The sequence below is a fragment of the Ictalurus punctatus genome, chromosome 11 (genome assembly GCF_001660625.3).
Source record: "Ictalurus punctatus breed USDA103 chromosome 11, Coco_2.0, whole genome shotgun sequence".
Lineage (NCBI taxonomy): Eukaryota > Metazoa > Chordata > Actinopteri > Siluriformes > Ictaluridae > Ictalurus > Ictalurus punctatus.
Window position 1 is genome coordinate 5,149,939 of NC_030426.2, and position 13,760 is coordinate 5,163,698.

The 13,760-nt window shown below is 40.9% G+C and overlaps 1 protein-coding gene across 4 annotated transcripts in view; it reads right to left on the reverse strand.

Moving 5' to 3' along the window:
- Nucleotides 1-13,760, reverse strand: part of cacna2d2a (calcium channel, voltage-dependent, alpha 2/delta subunit 2a) — a 337,274-nt gene that overhangs the window by 19,366 nt on the left and 304,148 nt on the right. For all 4 annotated transcript variants that reach the window (XM_053683490.1, XM_053683489.1, XM_017480023.3 and 1 more), the window contains 8 exons: nt 10,560-10,649; nt 8,867-8,932; nt 8,321-8,395; nt 8,163-8,237; nt 7,128-7,199; nt 6,950-7,021; nt 4,638-4,699; nt 2,981-3,057 (listed from right to left, as the gene is read on the reverse strand). In XM_053683490.1, the coding sequence (XP_053539465.1) occupies nt 2,981-3,057; nt 4,638-4,699; nt 6,950-7,021; nt 7,128-7,199; nt 8,163-8,237; nt 8,321-8,395; nt 8,867-8,932; nt 10,560-10,649 (589 nt within the window). The remainder of the gene's footprint in view (nt 1-2,980; nt 3,058-4,637; nt 4,700-6,949; nt 7,022-7,127; nt 7,200-8,162; nt 8,238-8,320; nt 8,396-8,866; nt 8,933-10,559; nt 10,650-13,760) is intronic.

The window sequence follows — 13,760 nt, forward strand, 5'->3', positions numbered from 1 at the left end:
AACACCGGAGGAACATTAAAAATCTACTAGAATCCAGTAGGTCAAATAGACAGTTTCACCTATTCTTACTGCTTCTCTACTTGACCAAGGGGATAGGAAATTCAGATAACACAGAAAATGATAGAGGGAGTAAAACAGGAGAGAGAGAAAGAGGAAAATTCCCCAAGGGACGGTGAAATCCAACGATTTTTTTTTTTTTTGTGACATGTGCAGAACATTTTATTTATTTATTTTCAGGATGCAAGTGAAAGAGATCTGAATATGGTTTAGCCAGAGAGAGAGAGAGAGAGAGAGAGAAGGAATGAAAGAGTGAGCAAGAGAGGTGAGCGAGAGAGATGTGTGCGTGCTGCAGCAGGAGGGTGGGTGAGTGGAAAGTGAGGTAGAGGAAGAGGTAGAGGAAGAGGCAGAGGAAGAGGAAGAGTAGAGTCTTGAAGGCAAGGCCAGCAGGGGAACAGAGGAGGCAAGCAGGCTGGAAAAGGTGAAGGTGGGTGTCAGCAGGGGGGGTGAGGACAAGAGAACAAGGGGATGAGGGTAAAGGGGAATAAGGGAGGAGGAGGTGGACCAATATGGAGTATACTTGCCCGTGGTGTCTTTTACTGTGCGGATCCGTCAGAGAAGGAGTGAGCAAGAAAAGAAACAGGGGGAATTGGGTAGGAGAGGAGGGGGGGATCACAGACAATATTTTATTCAATTACTGTTTGAATAAAAATATTGTGTTTTTTTTTTAAGAAGAAGGAAAATCAAGTGAGTCAAAAAAAAAAGAAAGAAAATGAACATGGAACTGAACGAAAAAGCTTAAAAGAGCAAACATCAAACTCCGGCAAACAACGTGGCCGAAATTTAAAAGACAAAGACATTTCAGAACACACTGCCACAGTCATGACTGATGTAACATTAAAAACAAACTTAAGAAACACGCACGAGTATATGCTGAAGAAGGAGAGGAGCAACTGGGTCGAGAGAGAGAGAGCGAGAGAGAGACAGAGAGAGTGAGAGAGAGCGAGAGAGAGATAGAGCAAGAGGGAGATAGAGAGTGAGCGAGAAGCGAGAGAGAGAGAGAGAGAGAGAGAGAGAGAGCGCGCGCGCAAGGGAGAGATAGAGAGAGAGGGAGAGAGAGCGAGAGAAGTGAGAGAGAGAGAGAGCGCAAGGGAGAGATAGAGAGAGAGCGAGAGAAGTGAGAGAGAGAGAGTGAGAGAGAGAGACAGAGAGAGAAGTGAGAGAGAGAAGTGAGAGAGTGAGAGATAGAGAGAGAGAGAAGTGTGAGAGAGAAGTGAGAGAGTGAGAGATAGAGAGAGAGAGAAGTGTGAGAGAGAGAGAGAGAGAAGTGAGAGAGTGAGAGATAGAGAGAGAGTAGTGAGAGAGAGAAGTGAGAGAGTGAGAGATAGAGAGAGAGAGAAGTGTGAGAGAGAGAGAGAGAGAGAAGTGAGAGAAATAAGTGAGAGAGAGTGACAGATAGAGAGAGAGAGAGAAGTGAGAGAGAGTGAGAGATAGAGACATAGAGAGAGTGAGAGATAGAGACAGAGAGAGAGAGAAGTGAGAGAGAAGTGAGAGAGAGTGAGAGATAGAGAGAGAGAGAGAGAGAAGTGAGAGAGAGAGAGAAATAGAGAGAGAGAGAGAGAGAGAGAGAGAGAGAGAGAGATATAGAGAGAGAAGTGAGAGAGAGTGAGAGAGAGAGAGAGAGAGAGAGAAGTGAGAGAAATAAGTGAGAGAGAGTGAGAGATAGAGAGAGAGAGAAGTGAGAGATAGAGAGAGAGAGAGAAGTGAGAGAGAGTGAGAGATAGAGACAGAGAGAGAGAGAGAGAGAGAGGTAGAGAGAGAGAGAAGTGAGAGAGAGAGTGAGAGATAGAGACAGAGAGAGAGAGAAGTGAGAGAAGTGAGAGAGAGTGAGAGATAGAGACAGAGAGAGAGAGAGAGAGAGAGGTAGAGAGAGAGAGAGAAGTGAGAGAGAGAGTGAGAGATAGAGACAGAGAGAGAGAGAAGTGAGAGAAGTGAGAGAGAGTGAGAGATAGAGACAGAGAGAGAGAGAGAGAGAAGTGAGAGAGAGTGAGAGAGAGAGAGAGATAGAGAGAGATAGAGAGAGATAGAGAGAGAGAGATAGAGAGAGAGAGAGAGAGAGAAGTGAGAGAGAGTGAGAAATATATATATATAGAGAGAGAGAGAGAGAGAGAGAGAGAGAGAGAGAGAGAGAAGTGAGAGAGAGTGAGAAATAGAGAGAGAGAGAGAGAGAGACCCACAAAAAAAATCTCCATCTCCAGTGCTGAACAAATGCCCATCATGGAGCATTATGTTGTGTTGCATAAATGATTCCAAAGCTGGTTACAGAAAACACACTACAGTTAGCATTCCCAGAAATCATAAAATTATTTAAAAAAAGAAAAAGAAAAGAAAAGATTGAAGAAAAACACACACAGAAAAGGAAATCAGGGGAAGTGAAAAGTTTCTTTTCACACATCCCATACAAACAATATAAAGCGGTTAAAGTGCTTCAGAATCATCATCATGAGAGAGAAGAGGCGAGAGCAAAAGAAAAATAATGGTCACCATTATTTTCAACTTAACATAGTAACACAATAAAACCCACAGCTTTCACCTTTCTGTCATTTTTTTTTTTTTTTTTTTTTGGCAAGGGGTTTTTCTTTTCGACCCTGCGGGGAAAGAAAAATCCCCTCAGTACAGAACAGCATGAGGACAGGAAAAAAGGGGGGGAGGAGTATGATAAAGGAGGGAGGAAGAGGGGGGGACGACAGAAGAATATTTCCATTCTTTCTTGTCCCACCCCAATGTCTATGGAGAGGAAGAGAGGAAAGCAGACAGTCCTTGGACATTTTTCAGACTCCGTGTTTGGGCTGGTCGTGCCGATGCTGCTAGAGGTCACCTGGTTGGGTTAGGAGGGTTAAGAGTAGAGAAGGGAGCCGGGAGGAATTACCTGAAGGAGACGGAAAGACAGACTCTGGGCTGTCTAGGTGTTTTTAATACTTACACTGGACTTGCAGGATCTGATCACTGAGGTTGGCCCTGATGTGGTTCTCGCTGTATGTAGGCAGCACCAAACCCAGACTGCAGAACATAACACACAATCTGAATCAAGACTACGGACCACAGCTATTACCTTCCGCTCACTATTTAAACTCAGAATAGCTTAGCATGACATTAGCCACGTATGTAGAAGCAGTATGTAGCAGCATCACTTCCTGGGGATCTTCCTGAGGGCAGCTGTGTGCGAATGCAAACAGTAGATCATGCTAAAATGACTAGAGTATTGATATTTTACTTCCACTCATGTTTCCACTTTTATGTACTGTACCTTAGTAACAGGTAGGATTTTTTTAAAAAAACCCAACTAAAATTCAAAAGCATACGTTCCTCACACTCGGAACCGCAGGCACTGAGAACAATAACATCTTAGCAAGTGAGAATATCTCGAACAGGGAACAGTGAAATGAATCTAGTACTTCCTGTTATACATCCACCCACCCATACATTTTCCCATACCGCTCATCCTACACAGGGTCGCAGGGAGCCGGGACGAGGTGCCGACCCATCGCAGGGCTCAATCCTACACGCTCACACACCCATTCACACACTACGGACAATTTGGAAATGCCAATCGGACCACGACGCATGTCTTTTGGAAAGCGGGGGAGGAAACCTTCGAAGAACATGCACACTCTGTGCACACGGCGGAGGCGGAATTCGAGCCCCCAACCCCCGGAGGTGCGAGGTGAACATGCGAGCCACTAAGCCATCGTCCGTCCGTCCCCCCCATTTCTATACACATTCTACTCATTTCAAGCTTGTTCTATTTCTATAGTTTCAAGCATTTTTTTTTTCTAGAAAGAAGCAAAATGATCTCCCAATAGAATAAGAAAATGTCAACCTTGGATTTAGAAAGAAAGAAAAACCTATCTGGCTGATTTGTCTTCTATTTGATTCGTAATAATCTCAAAATAAGAACGATTAGATAAATTGGCTCATATTCAGGATATTTTCAATTGCTAAGATTCCCTTTTTTTTTTTTTTTTGCAGCGCACACACTTTTACTGTTTGGCATCGCTGCGTGCCATGCTTTCCATCAAATTCACCAGCAAATTACTGAGGGACTTAGATGGAAAAAGGTCAGACTGGTTGCCTCCTGAGTTAATCTACACTCTCAGACATCACTCTATCTGAGTCAGGGTTGTACTGAACTCGCGGTGTGAGGTGGGAACACGCTCTAGATGGGATGCCAGTCCATCACATTTCACACACTCATTCACAGTCAGTTATCACAGTGAATTCACCTACTGGAGTGTTTTACGGCCCACGTGGACTGAGCTCAAGATCAAACCTGGTTCCCTGCTGCTGTGATGTCATTTCTTGTCCCTATACTTACATATAAAGCCCTTTCTAATGAAGATAAATAGACCGAAGCTGAAAATGGACACCTTGCTTGCTTGCTTTTTTACAGGGTGTGTTTTTAAACCCTGCTTACCCAAATCATGACTGGATTTGGGACTGTTTTTAATTCCTGTCATGCTGTAGAAACTGTTGGGAATGAAACAAGCCAAGGCGTCATCCTATAAGTGGACTGACAAGGTGATGGTAATGATGATGTGTTACTGAGCAAAGCAGTTAGATAATGGTGTGCTTATCCTTACCTGTAGTCTGTGCCATCTACTGGTGTCCAGATGTAAGTCCGAGTGACCTGGTCAATGTAACGCTGTAGAAAAGAAAACAAACACCTTTCACAAGCCCGCATACAGAACCACGCTGACAAGACATTACTTATGATTAGGGATGGCATGATACCCATTTTTCTTTTCCGATACTGAAGCCTTGAGAATCGGCCGATACTCAGCACAAATTGTTTGCTTTAAAAAGTACCAAGCTTCAATTCAAATAAAAAAAAAAAAAAATCACAGTAAGACCTTTTCATATGAAAATCACTTAAACTGTAAATATAAACAGTCCGTACAGGTGGGTTTTTTTTTTTTTGTGATTTTTGCGGCCAAAACGCTCGATTTTCCTGTGGGTTTTTTTTTCCCTCTTCAAAATTTGCGATGCAACTTCGAGTTTTTTGCGCTTTTCTTTGTGGAAAACTACTTGAATTGCAGAAATCGTTTTGCATGGTCTTTCGCCTTGATGCATGTTGGTAAATGAGACCGTTTAGCTGTACTCATGTTCAAAGGCACGATGGATCAAAGAGGGCTTTGACTGAATGTGCCTTGTGATGACGTCACATGACGCGTCTTGGCCCAAATCTGCCTTCATTTTGAATTTTGAAACTTGCCATCGCATATTCTCCAAATATTGCGGAGTGTCCTTCGTCTTCCGTTAATTTCTGCGATCGCAAAGGCGCTAAATCCTGGAGGGACTGATATAATAAATATAATAAAGCATAATGTATACATTTAATTTAAAAAATAAATAAATAAATAAAAAATCAATCCTAACAAGAGAGAAACTAACCAAGTCTCTTTATATGTAAACATCTCCACTTCAAATTACTTGAATAATTCCTAAAATATTTATTTTCCCAAATCCAATTCCAATCTTTGCCTTTTGTTACAGGATTCGATAGCCAATATTTTTTCTCAACACTTTTTATTTTAAAAACTTGTATTCGCCCGATACACAGACTAGGTGTTACGTTACGAGACTTAAACCGGAAGTGCGTGCGGGATCAAAGTCTTTATTGACAACTCCATTCGGCGTACAAGCAAACGGGAGCCGAGGTTTAAGCAAGAACTCGAACTGAGGCATGAAACCTGAAACGTTGAACAAGACTTGGGACTGCTACCGCTTATCACAATTACCCACTTCAACAAATACTCATCTGTCGCTTAACTATGGCCTGAAACAAGAAACTAGTCATGGCAATCATTTAACTAGGACTATGGCATGAAACACGAAACCAGAGCAGAACATGGAAACATTACCGCGTGGCACCATTACCCCAATCGGTATATAATACTGCACCATCTGCCGGCCAGATCGTGACACTGGGTATCAGATTGTTGCCATCTATACTTATAATACAATGTTTTACTGGCCAGCGTTTACTGTTCTCTTTCCTTACATACCAGACTAACAATTTCCTTCTGAACTAGTGGACTATTCCTACGCACTCATTCCCTAGCTGAGTACTAATAACAAAACCGGTCACCTCGTAACCATTACCTTAAATTGGGACTCATCTTCTTCCAATACTTGTCTTGCCCATGAAGAGGAAGATGTGCTAAAAAGCACTCAAAAACTTTTACACTCATCGTAAAAGACTGCAGCAAATGTTAAGAGGAGAAAGCTGCACCGTCACAGAGAGGACGCTGACGTGCACCCTGGGTAACAAATTCACTGTCGATTTACTGATATTCCGCACTGCCTCGGAACATGTACTGTTGACATTTTTCCCATCCTCGTCCGATTGTCTCACAACGGTGAGTTGTTTGTGTCGCGAGCCCTGATGGAGGTGTGTCCTAACGCAGCATAATACAGACTGCAATGTGGGAAGTGTGCCTCACGCTCTATTGAAGAACTGGAATCTATTAACCCTGACACTGCAGCTGTGAAGCGGGCAAGTGATGAGACTGGAAGGTCCACAAGGAAAAGAAATGGAGCTCCTCAGTGATGTGATCAAAGGCAGAACGGCAGAGGGTCACACAGCGGGGGGCCTTTATTTATTCCATACGCGAGGTCACAGTCACAGCGTGATGAATATGTTAGTCGCACTTGTCTAAGAACAACTCCACTAGTTCGGAAGGAAACTTAATCACAGAGCCACATACGTAACCTACCATGTCCCAACATACTTCAAGCAACAGCCAACATCAAAATGAACTTCGCATTAAACTAAAGGTTTACTGGCATTTGACTTTCACAGTTCTTCATTAATGATATCCATAATCATTTTATATGGATGTGGGTGTGTCTAGTGGAACATGTCAGCCTGGAGTATGTGTAGGTACCTTACCTTGTCAACAGATTTAACTAATGTCTTGATTTTCTTCTGACCTGGCTTGCCGTCAATCATCTGCCGACGGATCTGAGAGACAACGAAACAGTAGGTCGATTTTATAAGGTGTTTTAGTTCATTTAGACACTGTTTGAACACAGTGTGGATGTTGCAATAACGCCACATGCACGTTTACCTCCTCCTTGTTGTTGTCTGGCAGCTCTGCATCCAGGAAGTCAAGTGTAACTGGTTCTCTGAAATTAATGATCTGAAAAGTAGAGATGCCTATCAATGTCAGCTTATTTTTTAAAAAAAAAGAAAAAAAAAAAAGCACCTAATATATTTAAAGGAGCATTCACATCTACAGCGGGGGAAATAAGTATTGGACACGTCAACATTTTTTTTTCATTAAATATATTTCCAATGAGGCTATTCACATGAAATTTTCACTAGACATCGGTATTAACTCAAGAAATCCGGAAATATAAAGACTTCACAACATTAAAGTCCATAAATAAAGTTGTGTGTAGTAAAGTGGAATGACACGGGAAAAACGTACTGAACACGCTAAGAAAAAGCAGTTCTCCAAGACAAGGTAAGGCAAGGAACCAGCTGAAATCCGTACGTAGTTAGAAAGTAATTATCCCTCCTATCTGTGCGAATGAATATCAGCTGGGTCAGTAAATTGATGGTCTGTAAAAAGGCTTTTCGTTACCGAGGTGTCATACGAGAAACATCTCATCATGGATAAAAGCAAAGGGCTCTCCCAAGACCTTCACAACCTTATTGTTGCGAAACATATCGCTGGAATCGGATACAGGCGTATTTCAAAACTTCTGAATCTTCCAGTAAGCACCAAAATCACACCTGAATACTGCGGCCGATTAATTTCTTCATACAGGAAGCATCCTGAAGCTGTCACTACAAACAAAGGCTTCTCCACTATGTGTTAAATAAATTTCAGTTAGCGTGTTCAATACTTTTCCCCCGTGTCATTCCACTTTATTACACATAACTATATTTATAGACTTTAATGTCGTGAATTCTTTATATTTCCGGATTTCTTGAGTTAATGCTGATGTCTTTTGAAAATTTCATGTGAATATCCTCATTGGAAAAATATTTACTGAAAAAAATGTTGACGTGTCCAATACTTATTTCCCCCGCTGTGTATACAGAACTACACCGCATTACGATACTTCACTTTCTTCCTGTTTTTTCTCCTTCTTACCTTAGGTTGTAAGTTTGGGTGCAGCAGAACATAGCCATTGGGGTCTATGGCAAAGGTGTAACCGTTGGCTCCAAGCTGTGTAAACAGAAAACAAAGTGTATTCACAATGTAAAGCTGGCTGTGTGTGTGTGTGTGTGTGTGTGTGAGGTATCACTTACTTTATACCGTGGCGTGAGCTGCTTAATTTCACTAAGTGCAACATCTACACCCATGACTCCCAGAATAAGCTGATTCTGCAAAACACAACAAGAAAAACACATACAGAGAGATGAGAGATGAAACTATGATATATTTGGCCACAAGGTGGCAGAATCGCTATATGAGACAATACGTGTGCGCACACAAAAAAAAAAGCAGGACTGGGGAACCATGTCTCAAATGTCCTTCGTCTTCAATGTCATACTATAATCAACAACCAGCTCTTAGCTTTTCACATGGACAGACTCATTATGCTATGGTAATGTTTTATATTCTTGTCTTAGAAACAAAGCTGAACATGTTAATAAACATGTTAAGAGAATAACAATGAACCTGGCCACATAATTTGACATAAATCATATATTTTCTTTCTCTTAATTCCATTTTAGACGATATATATCATAACTTTTTTTTTTTTTTATAAAGAATACATATTAAAAATGGAAATGAGTGAAAACAGTGTTTTATCTCATTCTGAATGACTGATGATAGCATCAAGAAATAACCTTTGAGTCCCCATCAGTAGTAAGATTGAAGACCGGCATCGTCCCAGTAATGACCAAACCCAAGCCCTAGAGGGGGGAAAAAATACAGGAGATAAATCTTACTCTCAATACCAACAGAACAATGGGAAAGACAAATGCTGAACTGCATTGAACGGAAATGGATCTTTCACAAATTGAGCATGTTTACTTTTCACAGTGCATTGACTACATACACAAACAAATCACAAGGGGTCTAATGGGAGTTAATACATAAAGCCGACATTAACGAGTTTAAAAGATGCTCATAGTCGTACTGAGCGGAAAAGTACGTGGAAGTAAAAGGGTGGCAGAGAAGAGGTGAAAACATGAAGTCAGCCTATTACTGTCGAGAAGAAACAACAAAAGGAACTGTGTGGAAATTGGACACATTGAGGCAGAGCTCCATTATAATTAAGAGTACAAGCAGAAATGTTTGTTTCGCAGTGAAAACAAATAAAAGCCATGTCAATGAAATTATGCACTTGTGGAACATGATGACAAACAAAAGACGCTAGCCAATACGGAGATAATTCCAAATGTGGCTGCTCGTGTAGGAGTGCAGCTAGCTTAAATATAGTCTGCATCTTATTCGCTTATTTTCCCCAAAGGTAATGTTCCAACGCTGCAAGCCCCTGATAAGCAGGTTTGATCCATCCTGTTTCTGACTGATTCACCTCTCTCCTTCATGCTACACTGTGTTACAGATATAAAGACTCACTTGAATGAAATTTTTTATATTTAGGAAATGGCTGCACTAATTAAAACCGCATGTTGTATGAAAGGCGAATGTCCATCCATCCATCCATCCATCTTCTATACCGCTTTATTCTTTTCAGGGTCACGGGGAACCTGGAGTCTATCCCAGGGAGCATGGGGCACAAGGCGGGGTACACCCTGGACAGGGTGCCAATCCATCGCAGGGCACAATCACATACACACTCACACACCCATTCATACACTACGGACACTTTAGACACGCCAATCAGCCTACCGTGCATGTCTTTGGACTGGGGGAGGAAACCGGAGTACCCGGAGGAAACCCCCGCAGCACGGGGAGAACATGCAAACTCCACACACACAGGGCCAGGGTGTAATCGAACCCCCGACCCTGGAGGTGTGAGGCGAGCGTGCTGACCACTAAGCCTGAAAGGCGAATGTGACTGAATTAATACGGGCAACACGGTACGGATAAAATCCGACCAAACACTTTTTGTTTTTTTTGTTTGTTTGTTTATTTTCCGTGTTATTTTTGCAATGGGGATTTCTCTGCGCACTTTCCCCCTCATTATTGACCACCCTTTCGACCTGTCTAAACAGAGAGCAGTCAAATGTCAATTAGTGTTGTGAAACAAGTACTGTAACAATAAAAACAAGTACTATAACAATTACACATTAGATTCGATTGATTCATATATTGATCGCGCAGTATTGTCTCAGAAAGGAAGCTACACTACACTCCAGTCTGGCGGATGCCCGTGAAGCAAAATTCCGGTGGATTTTCCGTTTTATTATCTAGCGAGAGCGAGTTGATCGTACTAAATTAGAAGTACAATTGTACCTTTCCATCTCTAAGCTCCTTTCTTTAAATCTAAGATTCATAAACATACTGTTAGATGGACTATTCAGGCAGATCAAGTAGCACTGAGATAATCGTGAGGTTGCTCATCTTCCTCACCAGAGCATCCTGGTACACGTTGGTCCACTGAACTTGCTTAGCTCGGTTGCCTGCTAACACCATCGGCCTTCCCAGAACATCTAGATACTCCTGATGAGAGAAAATAAGCAAATACATTATTTACGTTATATACACATAGATATGATTTAAAAAATATCCTTAAACATATCTGATTTAGTACTCCAGGATTTGAATAACAATAAATTAGGCACAAAGCATGTAAATCAGAGCATGGCAATAATACTGATGACACAATACAGCTTCGTGCTGCTTTACGGAGAAATACTTCCACTCAAAACTGTAAATTCCTTCAGTTCAGACAATTCTCCGCTGCCGTATATATACACACATCTGATAAAGCAAAAAAGTGCTTTATTGATATTTCAGTAGCAAAACTGAAAAACAAAAAGTCTATTAAATTAGGTCTTTATGACCTTTAGAAAAGTATTGTTGTTTAAATTTCCATTACATCACTGTTCACCATTTCACAGAGCAACACATAAACCGAACAGTACACTGTACATCAGTACCCATGAATTAAGATGCTAGTTTCTATCCTACATGAAACACAACATTGTCAGTGATACAGGATCAGAAAAACAGAAGCTGCGAGTGTCATTTGTGCGGATGAACCTTATATCAAACCCAATGTATAGCGAAAAACAATAGAATCGGCCTTGCTGTTCCAATACTTTTGAAGGGGACCGTCAATAAAGTATTGTGTCTCCTCTGAAAACCGTAACGACCCTTTCTCTACCATCGTTAAACTTGAAACAGTAAGCAATGTTATAAGTTAATCCAATTCAACCAGGATTTAAAAAAAAAAAAAAAAAAAAAAAAAAAAAAAAAAGTGTTTTACGCTTCAGTAAACATACCAAACTCTCCGGACAAATGGCCTGGTGTGAAAAAAACCTAACTGTACCAGTTTGATTGCCTTACCATCATTATGTGAACCAGCAATGAGAGACTCACTGACCCTAAAGGCAGGAAACAGCACTATGTGCACATTAAAAAGCCTTAGAAATAGCTCTTATTCCACTTTATATATTCTTATTCATCGTTGGAACATGGAGGTGCTGACAAGCGTGACCTAATCTATTATTAGCTCACTAAAACACTTTTTAATGCCCCACAGGGAGGTCTTTCATCAGACAGGATGACAGGTAGACTATCAGACATTATCGTGCAGCAGACAGAGACAGGAAATAATCTCTCTCTCTCTAATTTGGAGACATGGAAGAAAAAACAACGAGAGACAGACGGAGAGAACTGTGACGCTGACAGCTGCAGTCTATGATTATAATAGTTTAGTGTTTTAAATGTTCTTGTGATTTCAACCATATATTTTATGTCGAATTTTGGGAAAATATGAACGTGTGAAAGGAAAAGAACTCCACCCGATAGTATATCATAACCTAGACGGTCATAAAATCCCCTGAGATATCACAAGAGCACATAAAGCTTAATGATGGGGACCGTGCTGGAATATCTACACCGTTTGTGTTTACCTGAAAAAAACCCCGAAACAAAACAAAAACTCTCCTTCTCAGGTTTTCAGCTGGGTGCATGCATCAATTTCAAAATCAATGTTTACCTTCAAAACACATGCAGTTGATTGGGTCGAACATCAAATACCTTGTCTTTATATATGTTTCATGTTTAAATACAAGTCAAAGTACATTTACAAATCACTCCTCTTTGTGTTTATTAGCATTTTCCATACTGTCCCAACTTTTTTGGAATCGGGGTTGTAAAATCTGGCTGTGCCACCTTTAGCAGCAATAACTGCAACCAAATGCTTCTGATAACTGGAGATCAGTCTTTCACTTACAGTCATGTGAAAAAATAAATACACCCCATGGAAACGGTTGGCTATTTGACATTTGTACAAGGAAACATTTGATCATCTTTGACACAGTGCTTATTAATAAAGTTGATATACTTGAAGAAACCCACGAGGAAAACTAGCTTTTTCAATCATTTATTCAACAGAAATATAATGTGTGATGTGATATTCTTCTGTGGAAAAAGTAAGTACACCCTTGGCGTCAGAATCTAGTATTGCCTCCTTTAGCAGAATTAACTTCTTGTAGGTGTTTGATATAATTGTCCACCAGGCTTGCTGGAATTTTTTGACCGCTCTTCCATGCGATAGTCTTTCAGTTGAAAGATGTTTGAGGGTTTTCTTGCATGTACTGCCAGTTTCAGATCCCCCCCACAACATTTTAATGGATTCAAATCCAGGCGTTGACTAGGCCATTCCATAACCCTCCGTTTCTTCTTTTTGAGCCGTTCTTTGGTGGATTTGCTCGTGTGCTTAGGATCATTATCCTGTTGAAAGGTCCAGTTTAACTTCAACTTCAACAATGACATCACATTATCTTCAAGCACTCTTTGATATGATGCAGAATTCATAGTTGAATCAATGAATGCACCAGCGTGGACCTCGAAATGTGAAGGATCTGGAGAGATTCTGTACGGAGGAACGTCTCAGATCCCTCGCCGTGTATTCTCCAACCTCATCGGGCGTTATAGGAGAAGACTCAGAGATGTCATTTTGGCAAAGGGAGGTAGCACAAAGTATGGACTAAAAGGGTGCCGATAATTGATGCACAACTATATATATATCTTTATTCAATGAATTTTCAGTGAATTTTTTAAAATAAACCTATAATAGGCACCTGGGAGCTGACAGTATACAGTTATCCAGTATACAGTGGAGCAGCTTGCTTTGAGCGGTTTTAGACATAAAGCAATTTTCAGAGGCCTGGTTAACGTTGACGGGAACACATTTGCTGTATTTGACACAGTCGAACAAAGTTGTGTCTAAAACTGCTCAAAGCAAGCTGCTACACTGTAGACTGGATAACTGTATACTGTCAGCTCCCAGGTGCCTATTATAGGTTTATTTAAAAAAAATTCACTGAATAGTAGCCTGTAGCATAAGTCAAGTGTGATAGCCTCTCGATTTAATTGTCTTTCAGGCTATGTCGTTATTAGTGTCGTCTTTCCCTGCCAAAATAATTGTGCTCATGCTTTGGATCCACTTGAATTAGAAGTACAGAATAGTGTGGGTGCAGCCCTAAATCCAGCGTTCAAAAGAGTTTCACATTTTCTAATTTTGTGTAGTCTAACTATAGTCACGGCGTGGTTGGAGTTTGGGGGTATCCTCTATGTTCACCTTCCTCTTAGGATGTCTCT